Source organism: Pipistrellus hanaki (genome assembly GCF_964339955.1).
Source record: "Pipistrellus hanaki genome assembly, chromosome: 6".
NCBI lineage: Eukaryota > Metazoa > Chordata > Mammalia > Chiroptera > Vespertilionidae > Pipistrellus > Pipistrellus hanaki.
The window spans coordinates 56,926,549-56,947,368 of record NC_140508.1 but is presented as its reverse complement, the minus strand read 5'-3'; the positions used below and the strand labels follow the sequence as shown (position 1 = coordinate 56,947,368).

Sequence of the window (20,820 nt, the reverse complement as noted above, 5' to 3'; positions counted from 1 at the left end):
CACTTCCCTCATACTACCTATAATTAATTTTGCATTATTCTGATAATTAAAACAAAGGTAATCTGGAATGTAAATGGAAATCTAAGAACAACTTTTTTTTATTCACATGATTTATTAGATGTCTCTATAATTAACAGTGGATAATTATATTTGGAGAAAATGTTGGACTTTTTAATTAATTAATTAATCATTCTTCATTTTTATTGTTGACACTTGTGAATGAATGTTCCCATTTCCCACCCCACCCCAACCCGTCCACTCCCCCTTCCCTCTGGCCATCACCACACTGTTGTCTGTGACCATGGGTTGTGCATATATGTTTTTTATGACAGTAGGTGAAGGGATTAGCTAAAAACAACTTTTGGATAACATTTTGTGGCTTGGGATAATAAAACTCTATTTATATTTAAAAATTAAATTTCAGTCTTTTAGTAATCATTTCTGGTCATGGTCATATATATTCCACATAATATTTTATCCTTCCTGGGCACAAAATTTTGAAAATGTGTTCATCTAAAAAAGTGTTAACAAGAAATTTTATTAAAATTATGATTCTTTGGAGTTTGTATTTCTTTTATCAGGCTTATTGTCATCATATCTACCTCATTGATTTCTCTTTTTTTCCTTTTCACATTTAAGAAATATAAGATGCATTTTGACCGAAACACTGGTATAATTGAAATGTTCATGGACAAGCTCCTGGATGAGGATGAGGGAACATATACTTTCCAGCTTCAAGATGGAAGAGCAACTGGCCATTCTACTCTTGTCCTCATTGGAGATGGTAAGACTTCTGTGAAACGTTAACTGCTAACTGGAAGACTTTGCTGCTCTCTTTAATGAAAATGGCACAAAAGTGGTTCTGTGGAAGATAGTAGGAATTGTTCTTATTTGGATTCCCTTGCTTGAAATACAATTCTCAGCTAATACTTCATAGTATTTCATTACATGTAAGTGAAAGTTAATTTAAAAGAATACCAAATGTATCCCTGACCTACAGGCAGAACTATATATTATGGGAACCCCTTTCACGTCCCACATGGTTCAGGGTTCCAGTTCTGGAGAAGGGCCACATGCAAACTAAAGAGACTATGAGAAATTTAATTTGGTGATATGGGGGGCCAGGCGGGAGACCACCTCTAGTGGGAGGCCACTAGGCTCTGATCTTGCTATCCCTTTTATTGAGTCTATGGGATACACCCGTTACCCTTAAGCAGGTTTGAGATACACCCATAGCCCTTAGGTAATAAGTGAATTATCATGTCTGTAAGGATTTATATGATTACAAGATGAGGAAGCTGCCTCAGTTACCATTGTCTCAATTAGATAGGGAGTGGTTGGCTCTGACTTTTCAGAGCTTCAAGGTTGACCAGCCTTTTACATCTTTCTATTAGTGAGACAATGATCGGTTTCCGGCAGTATCTAAATTATCTCTTCTATAAACAAATATTTACTACTAAAAGTAGCAAAGTGAAGGACATTGCAATGCAACCAAGATTGTACACGTGTCTCAGAAACAAACTGTGATACTATCTTATGATGTGTGTCTACCTTAAATTACTTAAATTAAGGAGAAAAATATGTAAAAGTAGAGCATACCACATTATTAATCATTCATCAGATTGTATGTCAGCTGCTATAAACCACTGTGGGAACCATCAAGATTTAAAATGTGGCATTTAACAAAGCAATGGAAGGGTGGCCTGCTCTCTTCACTTCCAATATCCAGTACCATTTCTCTATTTCCTAGCTTCATGACCTTGAATAAATTGCTTAACCTTTCCAAGCCTATTTTGTTATCTATGAAGACCGAAGATGAGTCTAGTGTCCATGATGTATGAATGTTATAATAATGAAAATAAATCACTTATAACAGTGACTGTCATGCACATTTATACCACTCCACTTAGTTTCTTACTTTCTTGTTTTTCAATTTTTAGTTTATAAAAATCTCCAGAAAGAAGCTGAATTCCAGAGACAAGAATGGATCAGGAAACAAGGTAAAAACAGTCAGTGAGTCAAGAAATAGCTTCAGTTTCTTGAACAAAATATTCCAAGATTATTCATACAACAAATTAAAATGAATGTTACTACTTATGTTAATAAGGCTACAAGTAAAAATAATTGAAAATTTTATTATTAAATAGGTATTCAGTTAAAATATTTTAAAACTAAATCTTGATTTTAAAAAAATTCACTTTAAATATAAATCACATTAGAATTTAAGAATGAGCTTTGATGGTTGGGAGCATCAAAAGGTTGCAGGTTCGATTCCTGGTCAGGGCAAATGCCTGTGTTGTGGTTATGATCCTGATCAGGTGAGTACAGGATGCAACTAATTAATGTTTCTCTCACACATTCAGGTTTCTCTCTCTGCTTTCCTTCCTGTCTCTCTAAATAAATAAATACATACATACATACATCCTTGGGTGAAGATTTAAAATAAAATAAGTAAAAAAGAATGAGCTTTGATTTTGCTTTCATGACTAATAGAGAGATCACTGATATTATTAATATTTTCTAGGTCCACATTTTGCTGAGTATTTGAGCTGGGAAGTGACTGGCGAATGTAATGTACTATTGAAGTGTAAGGTAAGAAGTAGATAAATTTTTAACATTTGAAACAAGGGAAATAAAGATAAAATAAAATGTGCGAAGAGGAAGATCAACTTTTCAACTCCTCCATTTGGACCAAATGATAAGCAGCACATCCTTACTGTTGAATGTTACTGTAATTGTAAGAAATTACAATTTGTAGGAAAAATTTAAAATAAAACAATATAAAAATATGGGAAGGCAACATGATCATTCTTACCCACACCCTAGTCAATAAGGACAGATTACTCTGTGTGTTTTTCTAAGTAAGACTTTTCAGAGCAGCTTTAAGTTCACTGGAAATTGAAGGGAACATAGAGAGATTTCCCATAATCCCCCTGTCCCCACACTTCATTGACAATATCCCCAACCAGAGTGGTTCATGTGTTACAATTGAAGAGCCTGCACATGGGTCACATCATTATCACCCACAGTCTGTAGTTTACATTGGGCTTCACTCTTGATGTTGTACATTCTGTGGACATGGACAACTGTATAAATGACATATGCCCAACATTGTAGTATCATAAGAGTATTTTGACTGCTCTCAAAAGCCTCTGTGTTCCACCTGTTCAACACCACCACCACCCCCTTTATTTTTAAATTATTAATCTCAGAAGAATCTCACATTGTCTTCATTTTAGGTCAAATCTATATTTTAAGTGGTAGATCTATTCCATAATCATTCCAGCTACACTGCTTTTCATGAAAATTTAGCAATTTCCTATCGAAATTGTGTGATTAGTACAATAATACTTTTGTGTATTGGCCAGCTCTGCTACTGGTTTTGAGACCACCATGCTACCATGAAGAGAGGTAAAGTGTTTGAAGCCCAGAACCAATGGTTTAGTTAGGCCTTTGGAAAGATTTAGAAGAAATAATTCACATTGCATTCTGAATTATTTTGTACCTTAGCATATGGTGGTATTCAGCTGAGTGAGTCAAGTTTTGGATAAGGAACTCTGAGGGATGAGGTTGAAGTGTGAAGGTTGTGATGGTTAAAAGGTACTCCAAAGTAGAAGTGAAGCTTTGGCATTTGGCATGTAGTTGTCATTATAAAAGCAAGAACCCAAGTGCCCCAGTCTCTTCTAGGTCTGATGAAATTCAAAGAAACAGCAGTCTACCAGAAATGTATAAGAAAAATAAATTCTAGGTTTTATCCTCTCAGGAAATGGCAAAGCTTAAAAACAATTTCTCAGGTAGCAGCTAAAACCCTCACTACCTCTCTCTCCTCCTAACTGTCCACTTCCATATTGCCCCCTACTGACTTTCTCCTGCACGCTGCCTACCCCATAAACCAAAGAGGCCCACATGTGCATCTTCTTTCTTTGTGTGCTACCTATTGCAAATACCCTTCTGGGAGGTGAGCTCTAGGGTTCCATCTGATGGCTTTCCTCAGGAGAATTAGCCCCTTACCCAGATTCTGGTCAATCAAGGGAGCCTAGAAAGAGGTCCTGAATATTCATAATACATACTGTATTGATGCTGTTACAATGTCTGGAATGGCTTTCTTCTTTCAGTTTCTCTGATAAAATGTTTTCTCAAGGCCCATATCAGTCATCTCTTCCATAAAGCCTTGCCCTTCTCAGTCTTGGTAGAATGAACCTTCCTCTGTCCTTTCATAGTTCTTTGTTTCATTATTATAGCAATTTATATACACTTGGCAATTACATATTCATTATAGTTAATGCAGTATGTGTAGCCAAACATTCGAACTCCTGGACTATCATGGGCCCCACTTGGAACTCGTCTACTCTAAAGAATATAGGATAAGAACCCCAGGTTGCCTGCAGGGTGGTACAGGGCATTCCTCTCCTTTAGGAGTGCATATTAGAAGTGCCAGCTCAGTTGCAAGGAGATAAGATCCATTTTGGTCCGGTATAGGAAACACTGTAGCTTTTAAAACACTTCATTTCCCAAGGAGCCCATACCCCTTACAATAACTCCCTAGCAGAGCTTCCATGGTCTCCATGAGGGACATGCACAAATTACAAGAATCAGTATAGTCAGGGAATCCCAAAGCTATGGAGTCCATTTCTAGGCCTGGGAGGGATGGATGCAGCTCGCCAATCAGGGGTAGTTTCTATTGTAAGCAGTGTTGCCTAGCAACACACTTTCTATAATTCAGAAACCAATTGACAGGATCATAAAGAACATTTATATTGGTCTCACTGTGTTGTTACCCATGTTGGTTCTTATTATATAAACCAAAATGTTTTAACATTTTAAAACTTGAATATTCTTGTTTTTAATGAGTTATAACTGACATATAAGCTATAAGTTTAAAGTATACAACATAATGATTAGATATGTGTATAGTGAGATGATTAACTGAATAACTGGACAAATGTATTTACAATTCTCCAAAGAGGAAATACAACTATAAACAAACAGATGAAGGAGATGTGTAATCTTATTTTTAAAAATTTAAACATAATCCCCCTCCACATTTATTTGCAAAGCTTCATTTATCTTTATATATATATATATATATATATATAGAGAGAGAGAGAGAGAGAGAGAGAGAGAGAGAGAGAGGAGGCTTACTGGTTCTGTTCTTTTGATAAGCCATTTGTTTTATCATGTGACACAGACTATACTTTAATCTGATAGGATATGTCTTCCTATAGTTTTCAGATCTTTATTTTCATTTAAGTCTGTTTGTTAGTATGTATCTATTTTTTTTCTTTTCTTGTCCACTAGAACTATTAAAGTCAAGTTTTACTGCTAGAAATAAAGATACTACTAATTTAGGTTTATCCATTTGTATTCACTTCATTCTAAACTTTTTATCAGTTAAAATTGCTTTGAATTAATTCCTTTAGCATCTTCTAACTCTAAGGTTAGTGCTTTTCCTTTTATCTGATGCCACATTAACAACTACTCATAAGAGTTGCATTCTCTTATTATGAGAAGTGTAATTATGGTTTTCCTTCTAGGTGGCAAATATTAAGAAGGAGACCCATATTTTGTGGTATAAAGATGAGAGGGAGATATCAGTGGATGAAAAGCATGACTTTAAGGACGGTATATGTACCCTGCTTATAACAGAGGTAGGTGACTATAAGTGTAAAGCGTGATATCCAACTAATATCAGCTGGACACTACAACTTTCGTCTCTGAGCTACTTGTTTCCATAGATGGGTGAATGGCAGGGAGTTAAGTAGATCCTTCTTCATTTGCTCTTAAGCCTCATGATAACTTGTTTCCTAAAAGTACAATCAGAATAGTATTCAAGTGTAGATTTTTATCTCTTTTTTTTTTTGTCTAAAAAAGCATATATGTGATCATTAGTCTTTAATATTAAGGCAGGCTAAAAGATATGGACTTATAAGTCTCAAATCAATTATAGCCATAGAAGATGAAAAATCAGGACTGCTAGGTCAAATTATAATGAATAGGTTTATCTGCAAACTGTTGCTCACATGGTTAGATGTTGTTCAGTGTGTGTTTTGATGGCAGTTCTATAAATAAGAGGGCTTTAAAAATGCAAATACCAACTCTGAGGCCGTGATATGCTACAATGTGGTATATGTATCCCTCCCTTAGTTTTCCAAGAAAGATGCTGGGATTTATGAAGTTATTCTGAAAGACGACAGAGGAAAAGATAAGAGCAGGTTGAAGCTTGTGGATGAAGGTCAGTCCCGCAGCTGCTGGCGTCTGTTTTGTGTGTTCTATAACGGGTGACCAGAATTATGAGTGAGGCTGAGCAGGTGATCAAAGTCATACTGATTTTTTTGTCCACAGATTTTGCTTTAATGGAAATTCCAGCAGAGTGAACTACTGTTACATTGAAAAATATTTCATTCTAAATTCCCCTTGAAATCAGAAGTGTACTTTTGATCCTCAGAGAATTTATAGTCCACAACCCACCAGGGGTTTATTTTCAATATAAATCATTATTTTTGTTTCAACCCTATAAAAAAATGTTACAGGATCAAAAACTGTGAAAAGCATGTTGCAAAATAATCCACCCTTAAACGATGACAAGAAAAATTTATATATGAAACTCCAAGCCTCTCAATTATTAACTGAACATGAAAGCAATTTCCACTTTTCAGAGACTACTAAGGACATAATACATCATGATAGCAAAGACCTATATGTGACCCACAAACTTCCAATTTTGTTCCTGAACAAGATCTTTAACAATATTGGTAACAAACAGCAGAAGTCTGACTTTGATTTCACCTTCCTAACTCTTGGTGGAGACAGGACTAAATGTGTTTACTGGCAAAAAGTATTATTAGGCTGCAAAATATCAGATGAAAGATGGTTAATGTATTATGAATTGATAACACAGATAAGAAAACTTTCTCTAATAGGAACTAAGGCTTCCTGGGACTTAAGAAGAAGAGATTCTTAAAGCCAAGAAACTTTCTGGAAAACTCATTGTGGCTCTTTCTCTAGAATGCAAATGTGATGAAAGTTATAGAGAATTAGAAGGGAAAATATCAAAATGAGAGCAAGGATCTTTTACAACTTGATAAACATTGAATTATTCACTCCAAGACCACTTATTTTCAATTGGTCAACAAATTTATCTTGTGACCAGTACCCTCCACCAGACAGATAATTTTTGAGAACACAATGCTGATAGTTCCAAGATTTGATCTTAAAATGAGAATGTCTGTGCTAAAGCTTTGTCTGTGAATCTCCATCCACAGCCTTTCAAGAACTGATGACTGAAGTATGTAACAAAATAGGTAAGTTAAAACATTCTCACCATGACAGTGCTTCGTTATTTTTCTGGTTGGGTTTACAGGTGTATGAAATATGCTATTTTCTTCTTTCAGCTTTGTCTGCTTCAGACCTGAAAATCCAGAGCACGGCTGAGGGCATCCGGCTGTACTCTCTTGTTTCTTACTACCTAGATGACCTGAAAGTTAACTGGTCCCACAAGTAAGTAATGGGAGCTTAATTGCTGTGTAGAAATTCTTTCTCCATTGAATTGAAAAAAAAAAAGTTGGAAAAACAACAACAATCCTCTGTCCTCTCAGCTAAAGAGTCCTCTGATTTCTCAGGCCTGACCTTGATGAGTATAGGACAGAGCACCCAGACCATTCCCTTTGCGTGAGTTAGCACTTTGCCTCAACACATATAGGGCGAAGCCAGTGAGGCCTAAGAGCATGTCTTTGTGATCTGAGAAGGGTCATAATTCATGCACATCTTTATAATGTGACCTCCACCTCCAGATGGTTGTGTTTGGACTCCCTCAGCATCTGAGAGCCAGATGCAGATTCTTTCTTTCTACACACAGCTACCCATGCTACGGTCTGGAACAAAACTGAAGCAGCATGTACCAAGAGACACCAAATTCCCCACTATATGAATTAGTGGCCTAATTCACCAAAGAAGCCTAATCTGAGAAGTGCCCAGCTTTGTTATTGTTGTTTGTAGCACTTGGCATCTTTGGTCCTTAGCATGTATCTTGTCCCCCCCTCAAAAGGCTTTGAAGATCTCAAGATCACTTTGGGAAAATGCATTTGAACTGAATTGAGCCTGAAGATCTGTTCTAATCTCGGGCTTCCTTTGTAGAGTTCTAGAGGGGTTCCATTCAGGTTCACCTCTGGGATTCCAAGAGCCAAAATAGGTTTCTAAGTCAAACCAGTTCTCCCATTTATATTGTGGATATTACCCTTAACCTCTGTGCTTCTTTGAAATTTCCTGAGCTGAAAGAGAGCAGCATCCTGGCAGAGAAATCTGATGGGGCACAGCCGCCTTGAGTCCACACTAAGGATGCAGCTGACAATCCCCAATCTGATGGCACCCACTGAGCAATAGGTCACTGCAGCACCCCCCGGAGGACACAGATAACAATGTTCATATCTTCTCTTCAGTGGGTGGTTACAATATGCCTGGTACAGTACTTCCAAGCCATTTAGATGTATGAGTTCATGTGACATAGCCAACTTTTGGAGGATATACTTCTTACTTCAGTGAAGAGGAAGGTCAGGCTGAGGGATGTGACTTGCCTACAGTCACAAAGCAAAGTGGTGAATGGAGGGCTGAGTTCAGGCAGCGTGGCTCCAGAGACCCCCTATCGTGGCACTAGCCCTGTGTTCAAGTTGCATAAGAAGTCTAGGTTAACATTTAACCTGAGCTGGGTCCCACAGAGCAATCATTTGTGTTTTCTTTAAAATGACTTTCCTATTATGTAGAACAGTGTCTTATTATTAATTTCCTGAATTCTTAAAAAACGAGAAGTGAAAGTCCAATGTAGAATTCTTAGGGTTTCATTCCTTTATCCAATTTCTTTCAGAATATATTGTAGGAAATTATAAGTTAAGATAGATCAAATTCCAGGAAATTCCTCTGTGACATCTAAGACATTCTAATATATCAGTCTGAAGAATAAGAGAAGATAAGGTAATTGAATCATCAATCAAGAAGCTTTCTACATCATCTCTAAAAGAATTACTTGTTCAAAAAACTTAGAACTATGAGTTTTGAACAAATTGCTATTAGTCTAACAAGGTATAAACTTCTTACATCACTTGGTTTAGTCATTTAAATAAATCTTTTTGTATCCACTTGCCTATGAAAGATTCAGGAGTCAAGGATTGTGTTCACTGTCTTTATGTAAATATGTGACATGATGAAAAAAATACTTGAAATGGGTTTTAGTCTTGACATTGCTCCTCTCTTTCCATTGATATTAAGCAAGTTATTTAATTTTCTGAATATCACTCAATAATACCTGCTTTATCTCATAACACTGATGGACCCAACGAAAGAATGAAATTAATTATAAAACATAAAGTGCTTTACAAGTTTAAGGTATTGTTATGCATGTTTGCCAGAGATTAAAGAATTCAGACATTTTTTATAGCAAAGCAGAGAACTGCCTGTCTTTCTAGCTCTCTAAGACAAATATATTGCTCAGGCTAAAGTCTATGGATACAGATGGGTTCCTTTGTCTTACATTTTATGGTATTTTAATTTTACTATCTTTTATAGAATGTACTGTGTAAGAAAAATGCTGACTATTTGAAAACAGAAACTTTTTAATGGAGATTTTTATTTTTCTATGTTTTTTTAAAGTTTATTTTGCTTATTGTAATGATAAGCAGAACACATGTTTGTTTAAGAAAATATATTTATAATATCATATGATAAGTTAGAAAGTGTTTATAATATGATATTATCCATAGTTTTTCTAGTCATGTTATAAACATTTCGGGATTATACCTTAATTTTTTTCTATGCATAATTCTTAATAAAATTAGGTAGTTCTAGTGCCTTTTCCCCTTATTTTTTGAAGTTACTTTTAACATATTTGAGAGTACATCTACCTCTACCTTTCTCTTACTTCCTCTATAACGGCAACATTTCTAGATCCTCAGATCACAGAACAAAGGGTTCTATTTGCTTGTATTCTCTTGCAAAGAACACAATGCTTGGGTCTGCTCTTGACCTACTGTAGAACGCTGCGAAACTCACATCCAGGCACAGAGAAGGTGCCTCATTCATTTTGGCAGCAACTCTTCTTTTCATTCACTCTTGGCCTTCCTAGTGCAGAATTACTTGTGTTTTAAATAGCTTTCTAACAACATAAGTCAATAGATGCCAGCCATAGATGAACCTCCTCAGGTCTGCTTTTGATTAGCTTGTAAAAATCCGATTTATATTCATAGAGCATCTGCATGAACTATGCAGTAACATAATATGTACCTTGGCCTTTTACTTTAAAGATTCCCTTAGTCTTACAAATAAGCGCAAGCAAAAATAAAGATAATTAATACCACTGAGAAGTATTAATGTTGCAATCTGCCTGGGCCCCAGACTGCTATTGTGAGTTAAATGTGAGCCTCTCAGACGCCCACCTTCACCCTTCACCCTGGGTCTTGAAATCCAAGTTCAGTGATTCAGGGCCCATCATTGCTCTGAAGCTGTAGACCACATGTGGATCCCATATTATTTAAAAGCCTATAAAACTTTATGGTAAGACCATCAATAAAGAAAGTAAAGGTCAGCTCTGGATGAAAGCAAACAATAATGATGTTTTCTTTTATTTGAACAGTGGGACTGCTATTAGGTACACAGACAGAGTTAAGAGCGGAGTCACTGGGGAGCAGCAGATCTGGCTGCAAATCAGTGAGCCCACTCCGAACGACCAAGGGAAATACGTAATGGAGCTTTTTGATGGCAAAACAAGACACCAGAAGACAGTGGATCTTTCTGGACAAGGTAAATGGATATTTTGCAGGTTCAAACTTACTATATAGGAGTGGGCTTTTTAAAAAGAATGAAAGGTGAACCCTAGCTGGTTTGGCTCAGTGGATAGAGCGTCAGCCTGCAGACTGAAGGGTCCTGGGTTTGATTCCAGTCAAGGGCACATGCCTAGGTTCTGGGCTCGGTTGATGATTCTTCTCATCACGGATATTTCTCTCTCTCCTTCCCTCTCCCTTTCTCTCTGAAGTCAATTAGAAATATATTTTAAAAATAAAATAAATAAAAAGAATGAAGGGTGATAAGTGGTCAATACATTTACCTATTGAAAGATGATTGGAGATTTTAGTAAAGCAGTTTAAATTCAGCAACAGTGGTAGAAGTCAAGAATTTCAATGGGTGGAGAATCATTGAAAAGTTGGCACTACTCTTTCAAGACACGTACAAAAGAAAGGCAGGTTGATTTATGATCACTCGAGCAAGGACAAACATTGGAAAAGCATAGTTGTTATGGGATTGAAATGCGATCATGTTCATGGAGTCCAAGAAATCCGCTGAGTTGGAAGGACTAAAGATGTGAGTGAAGGGAACAATTGATGTATCAGAGTTCAGAAGGATGGAAGGGTGGAGATCCAGGGCAGGGTGGAAGTAAGTGTGAGTAAGCAATGACAAACACTGAGGACAGAAAGAAGCAGGAAAAGTTGGATCCTTAGGGTCATCGGCTGAGAGGATGGCGGGGGCGGGGCTTCTGGAGAGACAAGGTAAGAGAAGAAAGTCACAGGAGATGAGGAAAAAGGCCTTCCACCTGAGAACATAGATGAAAGGCGATGTGTAGCCGTTAATTAAAATTTAAGAAGTTAAAACATACAGTCATAAATAAAAAATTAAAAACACTGTGCCATTTCTCTCTCCTACTACTGTATTCTTCATCTTATTTATTATTTCCTTAAAAAAATAAAATAGTCTGTCTGAAGTTACCAGAAAAGATTGGGGACTGACTTTTTCTTCCACTTCCTCATATATTAAAATGCAACCTAGCCCTGGCTGGTTTGGCTCAGTGGATAGAGCATCGACCTGCAGACTGAAGGGTCCTGGGTTCGATTCCAGTCAAGGGCACATGCCTGGGTTGCAGGCTCGATTCCCAGTTGAGGTGTGCAGGAGGCAGCCAATCAATGATTCTCTCTCATCATTGAGGTTTCTATCTTTCTCTCCTTCTCCCTTCCTCTCTGAAAAAAAAAAAAAAAAAAAATGCCACCTAAATTTGTAATAGCTCTCAGTGTTTTAATCCTCAGAGAATAGTCTTTCAACCCTGCCTTGAGTGGTTTTGTGCTGTCTCTTAACCTTGCCCTGCCCACCCGTGATTGCTGAAGGGTCTCTGTAGGGAATGAGAGGCTGCCCCCTGGGACTCCACACAGGGCCACACTGCCCAAGCCACACCCCGCAGTGACAGGGGGTTTCTTCTGCAGCCCATTGGAGACTTCAAAACACAGTAGAAAAAGGAAAATAAGAGGTGGATAGATTTAAAACTTAAACTTTTTTCTTTTTCTTTTACTCTCTGGCCCATCAGGGCTTAGTTAACTACCCTGCTCTCAAGTCCCTCTTAAGCCAAAGGCTGTGGATTGCCTTCCAGCAGGACACGGCCACCCAAGGCACATCGGTTCGCCCGTTCCTGACTCTCCCTCCGGGTGGCGTGGGCAGAAAGAGTACTGAACTCTCAGCCTGGTTTAGCCTAGCGAGTCTACCTCCAGAGACTTTAAGCCTGGCTTGATGCTCACATTTCTCCATCTGTAAAAGGAAGGGGGTGGACTAGTGTTAGATAAATATTTTCTTGATGTACAATGTTGTGATTCCTAGACCACAGAGGCTCTTTAAAGGAAAGGTGAGGGCATGTGACAGGAGGTAGGGGAGGCTGGGGGAAGGTCAAGGGGGGGAAAAAAAAGAAGATATATGTACTACTATATATAATACTTTAAACAATAAAATTTAAAAAAAAAATAACATGCAAAAAAATAAAATCAAGGTGGGAGAGATTTCAAAATGACGCTGCCTTTTCACCTGACGTCTTCCAAGTGGCTCACCCTGCAGTCTCAGGGAAACAGATCATGTTAGAACTCTGTAGCTCTCCTTTCCTTGTCTGGTTCGCCTTTTATCTCTTCCCTGCACGCAGAGAAGCATTGTTTCAGGCAAGCATGGGCACGCGCTGTGGCTGCAGGAATTCCTGGTGCTCTTTCATACAAATAGGTGGGCCAGACCACGGGACATAGAAACATTTAACTGTCTAGCAAGGAGGCCATGCGATGTGGGATGATTTCATAAGAGAAAAGCCTTTTTGAAGCTCAGGATGCTTATTAGACAACTGACTTTTATTTGAAACAGACCTTTACTCCCTTTTTATCCTTGCTGGAGCTAATTCTCAGCCTGCCCGTTGGAAGAGTTGAGGGGGAAGAGTTCTCACAGAACTGAGAACTCCTAAAATCCACTGTTTCATATTTTCTACCTAGAAAGTATTTGCTTATGTCCATCACGTTGTAGAGTGAACACATAGGTGCAGTGTCATCCAGAGTCAGCTTAGTTTTATCTGCCCTGATCACATGGTCCTCATGTTTGACTTTCAACAGCCCCTCTGTGCTGTTCATTCTAGCTGAACAAATTCTAAACTTCTCTTTTTCCCCTTAAAGATTATGAGGAAGCCTTTGCTGAATTCCAGAGATTAAAGTAAGTCTTTTTTTCCCCCCTCACAAAGGCCCCGTGCATGCACTAATTTCTCTGGAGCACCCTGCGTGCTGCTCCCCCAGGGAGGGACTTTCCTTTAAACAAGTGCAGGGAGGCCAGTGCTTCCCCCTGCTTTGTTGAACAATAAAATGTATCTGGGGCAATGAGACACAGTCAAGGTTAGCTGCTCTGAAATACCACTAACGCCACGTTCTTCTTTGTTTGTGTGTTTGTTTCTCTCAACCGCAGACAAGCAGCCATTGCTGAGAAAAGTAAGTAAACCTTGTTCTTGTTTATTCCTGGCATAGTTTCAAAATGTAACTTTTATTTTCTATTTTAACTGCACATGGAAAAAAAAAAGTGGAAGTAGGTTTTTTTCCTTCTTTTTTTAAATCGTAGGGTTCTACACATGTTTTCATTTAGTCTCTTGAGTAAGGATGCCTATGGAAAGAAGGTCTCAGGTTACAGTATGAGAATGTCACCCAGCTCTTAACTTGAGCCAGCGATTTGGAAAAATCTCCAGGCTGCAACTCATAAAATAGGTTGTTAATCACCTGCATCAGGCACAGCATATCAGAAACATTTGGGTACATTAAAGAAAAAAAGAAATGAGGATCTTTGTAAATTCACAGCAGGTATCATAAATCACAAGCACTCCCCGTGTTCCTGAGAGGCCTGTGGGAGAAACGACCCCCAGTCAGGAAGGCCTTCCTCTCCTTTCACTGGACACAGTCCCGGTGAACACACACCAAACTGTCAAGTCCCCCCAGAAATGAGTTCTACCAACTGTTTGCTTCACACATAGAGATTTTGAGAAGGACTCAGTCTCATGGCATTCCACAAGTCACAGACTGATACGTCATAATAATTCTGGTTCTTCAGCAGTGGGGGAGGCATGACTTGAAAAATGTTGAGGGTTAAAACTTGGAGTTGTCCTGAGCTGGAGTGGAAAGGGCCTGAGCGGGGAAGAAGTAGGAAGTGAAGTCATCTGTCTGCCTCGCAGTGGCTCCAGGCGACTTGGAATAGAACTTCTCACCTTTGCCCCGTGCTGCTGTCCTCCCCCTTCTGCTCTTTCCCTCTCCCTCCCGCTCAGGCCCTGGCTTGTGAGGTGGCTGCTGGTGGTGAAAAGGGCAGACCGTGGCCTGAGGGGAGTGTCCAGGGACAAGGGAGTTTTTCTTGTTGGCACCTCCCACTCGAACACACAAGCAAAGCCATGCCTGAGGCAGCAGCAGTTGACAGCCACGCCCGTTCTTGAACTCTCTTGTGGGCAAAGAGCCCGACCTTCCCTCCAGTTCCTGAACAGTTTCCTAAGATCTCTGGGCCACCACAGTTTAGAGCTGGAAGAAATGTTAGAGCTCTTCTAGCTCCATGTTTTTAAACTTCCACAAGCCATAGTACACTGAATTCACACAAAACCTTCCACACAGACCCAGTATAGAAAGTAGGTAAAAGCGGAGTTATTATATCTTCATTGGCTCCTTGACTCAATACCCCATCTTGACCTCCTCTCAGGCCCCCTCACAGGAATCCCGTGGACGCTGTGCACATGTCTAATATAACCCTCCCCCCATTCTGTAGATGAGGAGACTGAGGTCCACAGAGTGATGTGACTTGCTTAATATCACACAGCAAGTGGCACAGGGACCCACCCAGCTGATGGCTTGGGCTTATAAGTGGTGTCAGGTGCAGTGGAATCAGTGGGAGAATGCAGTCAACACTCAGCTAAAGCTTCAGCCTGACTTAACGGAGGAGGAAATTGTAGAAATATGGATCAAGGGCTACACATTCACGAAGCAGGCCTAAAAACGAGACATGGCAGCCACAGCATTGGTGTCAGAAAGGAGGATTTTGAGTGAGTTATAGAAGGCGTCCTACCCTGGGGCTGAGCAGTCACACACAGAATACATGGCTTGGCTAGGGAGTCAGCCCTGGATTTCAGCACCTTGGCTGAACTTTGTCTCCTCACCATGGAGCCTTTAATACTCATGGCCATAGACAGCAGCCCTGCCAAGAACTACCAGGAAACGAGAAAGGGAAGGTGTATAGGGAAAGCCTCAAAGAAAGCCCATGTCTGCTTGAACCCCCAGATCTCCCTGACATAATACTTCTAATTATGCAACCTTTTTTTCATCAGAGGGAAGCCCATAAAAGAGGCCACACTGAGCTTGGAGGCTGTCCACAGAGATCTGCTCTGCCTCCTCGAGCTGAGCCCCACTGAGCTGCAGAAGGGCCAGGGCTGAAAATAGCCATGAAAATGACAGAGCAGGTCTTGGTCCAACAAAGAGATCTCAAGCTGATATTTTAGGCACAGATAGAGGCTCCTGCACTCATGAAATATGTGTATGAAGAAGGATTAACATTTCAGCATCCCTGGGTCATTTTTAAATTTTACATGTTAAAAGCTGGCATAAAGTAACTGTAAAGGAGAGGGAGACTAAATTGGAAAGTTAGTTCCCTGGAGTGGTTTTGTGAATATGATCGCTGATGCTCAATGTTCAGTGATTAAACAGAAATGCTTATTCTTGCAGATCGTGCCCGGGTGGTGGGTGGTCTCCCCGATGTGGTCACCATCCAGGAGGGCAAGGTAAGCATGGAGCACTCCTGTCCCTGCTTCTTCCACATGAGGAATGTGTTCCAGTGCCTCACACTTTGTTCTGTCTTTGAAGATACATACCATCCTATGCAATGACTGCGTGTGCTTGACTTCAGAATAGCCAATACAAGGTTCAAAAGGCAGCCATTTCCCCAATCATCTTAATATTTTGGACCAAGCATCAGGATGCAAGTTTGTCTAATGTGAGCACATGTAGTCCACTTAGTATCTTTCTAGAGTTACCCTCTAAAATCACCAGGAGTGGAAAATGTTCAATCATAACTACATGACAAATGCAATTGAAGAAAGAAGTGACCTCTAACGCCTAGTGGCAAAGGGCTATCCTATTAAACGCCTCCACCTTTGAAAGGAGACATGCTGCTCCATGAATGCCTATAAGCTCTATTTCGGTTGAAAACTGATTTCTGTTCGTAAGTTTTAAATTAGCATTACCTGGCTCCATCATGATCTCTGAAAAGCAATGAACGTAATTTCTAACCTGGATTCCCTTTCTTCATCCCTGTTTCATTAAAACAGGTTTAGTATCAACTCATGAACCAGGAGTTACAGTTCGTTTCTAGTCAGGGCACGTGACCAGGTTTCAGACTCAATCCTCAATAGGGATCGCACAGCAGGCAGCTGATCAATCTTTTAAAATTGCATAGATTAAGAAATCTGTTTTGATCAATGTTTCTCATCGATGTTTTTGTTTCTCCACCCATCTCCCTTCCTCTCTCTCTAAAATCAATTAAAAAAAACCCACAAGTTTAATATACCAGTCATAGGAGTATGGGTATTTGTAGTAGAATAAAACCTTTTCTCACCTCAAATGGTAATGAAGACATGTGATGGGTGATTGGAACTAGAGTGATAAAACAAGGTATATCTAAAAATTTAGTGAGAGGCAGGTTTCATCCACCTGTGTTTCTTCGTAGTGAAACATGACTACAGTATAAGCTCAACCATTTATAGGGTTGCTTTTGTTTTAAACTCTATTTTTCATTTTCCTCACCTTATTCAAAATATACAACTCACTGGGTCATAGTGAAAATTAAGTGACAGAATGTATGTGAAAGTACTCTGTGATCTATAACTCAAATCTAGAGTATAGATAATAGTTTTCCATAACATCTAAGGTACTTAGTTTTGTTAAAAGTTTTAACTCCCAAGTAATCACAGTTTCCAAAACTGGGCCCACTTGGCGAAGACTAATGGCAATAGGTTGACTCATATTTTTCTTGAAATGTATTTGTAGAATAATTCAGTAAGAAGTGCTAATTAATCCTAGAAAGAAAACAGATTTCTTAATCTATGCAATTTTAAAAGATACTCATATAGAAGAGATCACAAGTGATCATGTTATTCAGAAGGATATTGTGTGCCCTAGTTATTTTTCTTATAATTACTGGACTTTAGGAAGAAAAAAATGTGAGAATGGAATTTAAAATGTGAAATAAATTCAACATTTTTGGCTCTTGGGAAATGCAAATTAAAACCACATTGAAATATCATAACACACCTATCAGAATTGCTAAAATAAAAAATAGTGACAACAGATGCTGACGAGGATGCTGAGAAACACTCACTCACACAATGCTGGTGGAAATGTAAATCAAAATTGAAGCAGCCACTCAGGAAAATAGGTTCACAATTTCTTAACATATGAAACATGCATTTACCATATGACCAAGCAAATGCACTCCTGGGCACTTATCATAGAGAAATTAAAACTTATGTTCACAAAAAAACAAAAACCTGTACACAAATGTTTCTAGCAGTTTTATTTATAATGGCCCAAAACAGGCCAGATAACCCTTAGAGATATGACACACCATGGCACATACTCAATGATAAGAAGGAACAAATCATTGGTACTTGTAACAATTTGGATGAATCTACAAGGAACTATGATGAGTGGAAAAAGAAATCCAGAAAGGTTACATATTATCTGATGCTATTTATATAATGTTTTTGAAATTAGAAAATTTTAGAAACAGAAAACAGATTAGGAATGAGATTGGGAGATTGGGAGGTGGGGAGGGGTGGTTATAAAGGGCAACATGAGAGATCCTTGTGATGGAAATGTTCTGTATCGTGACTGAGGTGGTGGATACATGAATCTAGACAGATGATAGAATTAAGTAGAAGTAAACATACACATACACAAATGAGTACAAGTAAAACTGGGGAAATCTAAATAAGACCGATGGATTGTACAATGTCAATGTACTGGTTGTGGTGTTATGCTATAGTTTTGTAAAATGAAACTATTGAGGGGAACTGGGTAAGGGTGCACAGGATCTCTCTATTATTCATTACAACTGTATATGAAACAGATTGGGTAGAGTCTGGGGGAGAAATAAAACAAGGAAAATGGAATTTGAAAATTCATCACATGATCTGAAACAGCTGTTAGGATTCTGCTGCTGGGCTCTGTGAAGAGTTGAAATGCAAATGTGAGCAGGTGGTGATTATGGCAATGAGACTTCTCTACCGAGACAGAGTTCGAAATGCCCTATTGGAGTAAAAGGCATCTATTTGTGTGTTTATGAGAGTGAAAATGGAGATGGGATCTGGAATAAGCATTCCCAAATCTGAGTCCCTAAGAAACCTTCTCAGGTTTGTGTTCAAGCTGTAACTCACACAGGTGCATACACATAACCGGTTCAAACCCTGATCTGGGAGGGTTATATTTATCCTCCATTGAGTCATGCCACACCATCAGAGGACCTTTGAAGTTGGATCATCATTATATCTGATATCTCTCTTTTCCTCTCTCCTAAACCTGTTTTGCAGACACTTAATCTCACTTGCACCGTGTGGGGCGACCCGACTCCAGAGATCTCCTGGCTGAAGAATGAGAAGTCCCTGGACTCGGATGACCACTGCAACCTCAGGTTCGAAGCCGGCAAGACGGCCTTCTTTACTGTCTCCGGGGTGACCACCGCCGACTCCGGCAAGTACGGGCTGGTGGTGAAGAACAAGTACGGCTCAGAGACAATGGATTTCACCATCAGTGTGTTTATCCCAGAGGAGGAGGCGAGGATGGCTGCCGCAAAGCCTCAGACGGGCAGTAAGGCCAAGTGACCGGACCCGCTGGCAGGGCACGAGAAGGAATCTTGTGCTACTAGTGTGCAAATGGTTTGGTTACGTGTAAGGAAGTCATGTGCTTTCTACTCCCTATTTTTGGCATGGGGGAGGAGAGTGGGGATTGTCAAATCTTTTATTCATATTTTTAAAAAAGCACCAACTAATATTTTAATAGATAAGAAAATGCCATTGGTAGCACAGATATTAGGAAAGGGTTTTAAGCAAAAAACCGGAAAAAAGAGGGACATTGAATAATGATCAGAAAGCAGACGAATGTGCTATGGAGCCGAGTTTGGATGTAGATTGCAGTTATGCTCCAATATCCTACTGAGAACGAGACTAGTTGTTAAGCAAACCAGTATGTCCGCATGTTGTGGAGGTAGCGGTGTGCATTTCTGTGCGCGGTCTTTTGATTTGGAACTTCCTCGGAATTAATAAACAGCCCTCACACCTTTTCTCTTCTTCATCAGTGTTTCATTGTTACTGTTTGGCTGCTCAGTTGGGTCTCTGCTGCATCTCTCTTGTTGTTTCTTGTAGCTCGTCTTCTGATTTAAATTCTTTTGGGTTAAAGCAGTACCTTCATAGTAACATCAGGTAAGTCATCCAAGGTAAATTGAGGTTCAGAGGTGTGAAATTGCTCTGTCACTGTACATCTGTTATCTTACTGGACAATCAATGTATTCCATTGTTAAGATACCCAAAGTAATTGAATGAGTTGTGTCAATTAAGGATAATAAAAAGGTCAGGTATATCTAATGCTAGAAATTGGTGACTAAGGAAAAAAGAGCCCTCGTTCTAAATGCAGAGAACTGCCAGATTCGGGGCCTGCTCCTCTTTGCAGGACATGCCTCCAGGCAGCATTCTGCTTTAGAAAATTTGGCTCTTCTCCAACTCTATTCTCAACCCACTGCCCCTCCCCATCCTCCTGACACACACACATGAGTGCACACACACCACTGGAGGAAAATAGTAATGGTGAAAATAGGTTCCTCTCTTCTTCCTCCTGTCAAGGGTCAGGAGTGGGACAACAGACTCTCTTATACTGTTAGAAGGAGCACCTACGAATCCTCTCTGTGCAAAGTTCTGGACTGGAAACTGCATCTCATTTGACTGTTGCCAATTCCCTTGTCCAGCCAAGTGCCCCAAGCTATTGCTGTGACATTGAACATGGGCAGGAGAGAGATGCTGTACTGTCACTAGCAGGCATGGCAAGTAATGAGATTCCTGAGAGTCAAGAGGACCCAGTGGAGGGCAGCTGACCTTAAGCAGCCTGAAGTTCTCCCTCCCTCAGCAAGAAGGCTCCTTCTGGACAAGTGGACCCAGAAGGAAAGTGGACACAGCCTGGGAAGAGAGAGGAGAAAGGGATGAAGTAGGGGTGGATTTGTGTGTCAAGGAGCTGTGCAGATGAGAGGCCCCTAAGACTTCACACCGAACCTAAGTGCACCCCTCACGAGACCAGCAGCAGAGTGCCAGTGTTGGAGAAGATGGGGAGGAAGGTGTGTGCCAGCAGAACCCACTACTCCATTCCTCATTTTCATGCCATTGGAGTCAAATTGGAGCGAAAACAAGAAAGATTTTTAATCCAATAAAAACACAATTTTAAAACAATGTGTTCTAGCCCTGGGTCAGTGTGGGTCAGTTGGTTGGAGCATCATCCC

The 20,820-nt window shown here is 39.6% G+C and overlaps 1 protein-coding gene across 3 annotated transcripts in view; it reads left to right on the top strand.

Annotated features, from left to right (window-relative positions):
• Positions 1-19,628, top strand: part of MYOM1 (myomesin 1) — a 108,937-nt gene extending 89,309 nt beyond the window's left edge. For all 3 annotated transcript variants that reach the window (XM_084888079.1, XM_084888077.1, XM_084888078.1), the window contains 12 exons: positions 640-784; positions 1,941-2,000; positions 2,525-2,592; positions 5,535-5,648; positions 6,145-6,232; positions 7,263-7,301; positions 7,392-7,497; positions 10,619-10,785; positions 13,446-13,482; positions 13,729-13,751; positions 16,008-16,063; positions 18,869-19,628. In XM_084888079.1, coding sequence (XP_084744205.1) covers positions 640-784; positions 1,941-2,000; positions 2,525-2,592; positions 5,535-5,648; positions 6,145-6,232; positions 7,263-7,301; positions 7,392-7,497; positions 10,619-10,785; positions 13,446-13,482; positions 13,729-13,751; positions 16,008-16,063; positions 18,869-19,159 — 1,194 coding nt within the window. In that variant the 3' untranslated portion in view covers positions 19,160-19,628. The remainder of the gene's footprint in view (positions 1-639; positions 785-1,940; positions 2,001-2,524; positions 2,593-5,534; positions 5,649-6,144; positions 6,233-7,262; positions 7,302-7,391; positions 7,498-10,618; positions 10,786-13,445; positions 13,483-13,728; positions 13,752-16,007; positions 16,064-18,868) is intronic.
• The last annotated feature ends 1,192 nt before the right edge of the window (positions 19,629-20,820 follow it).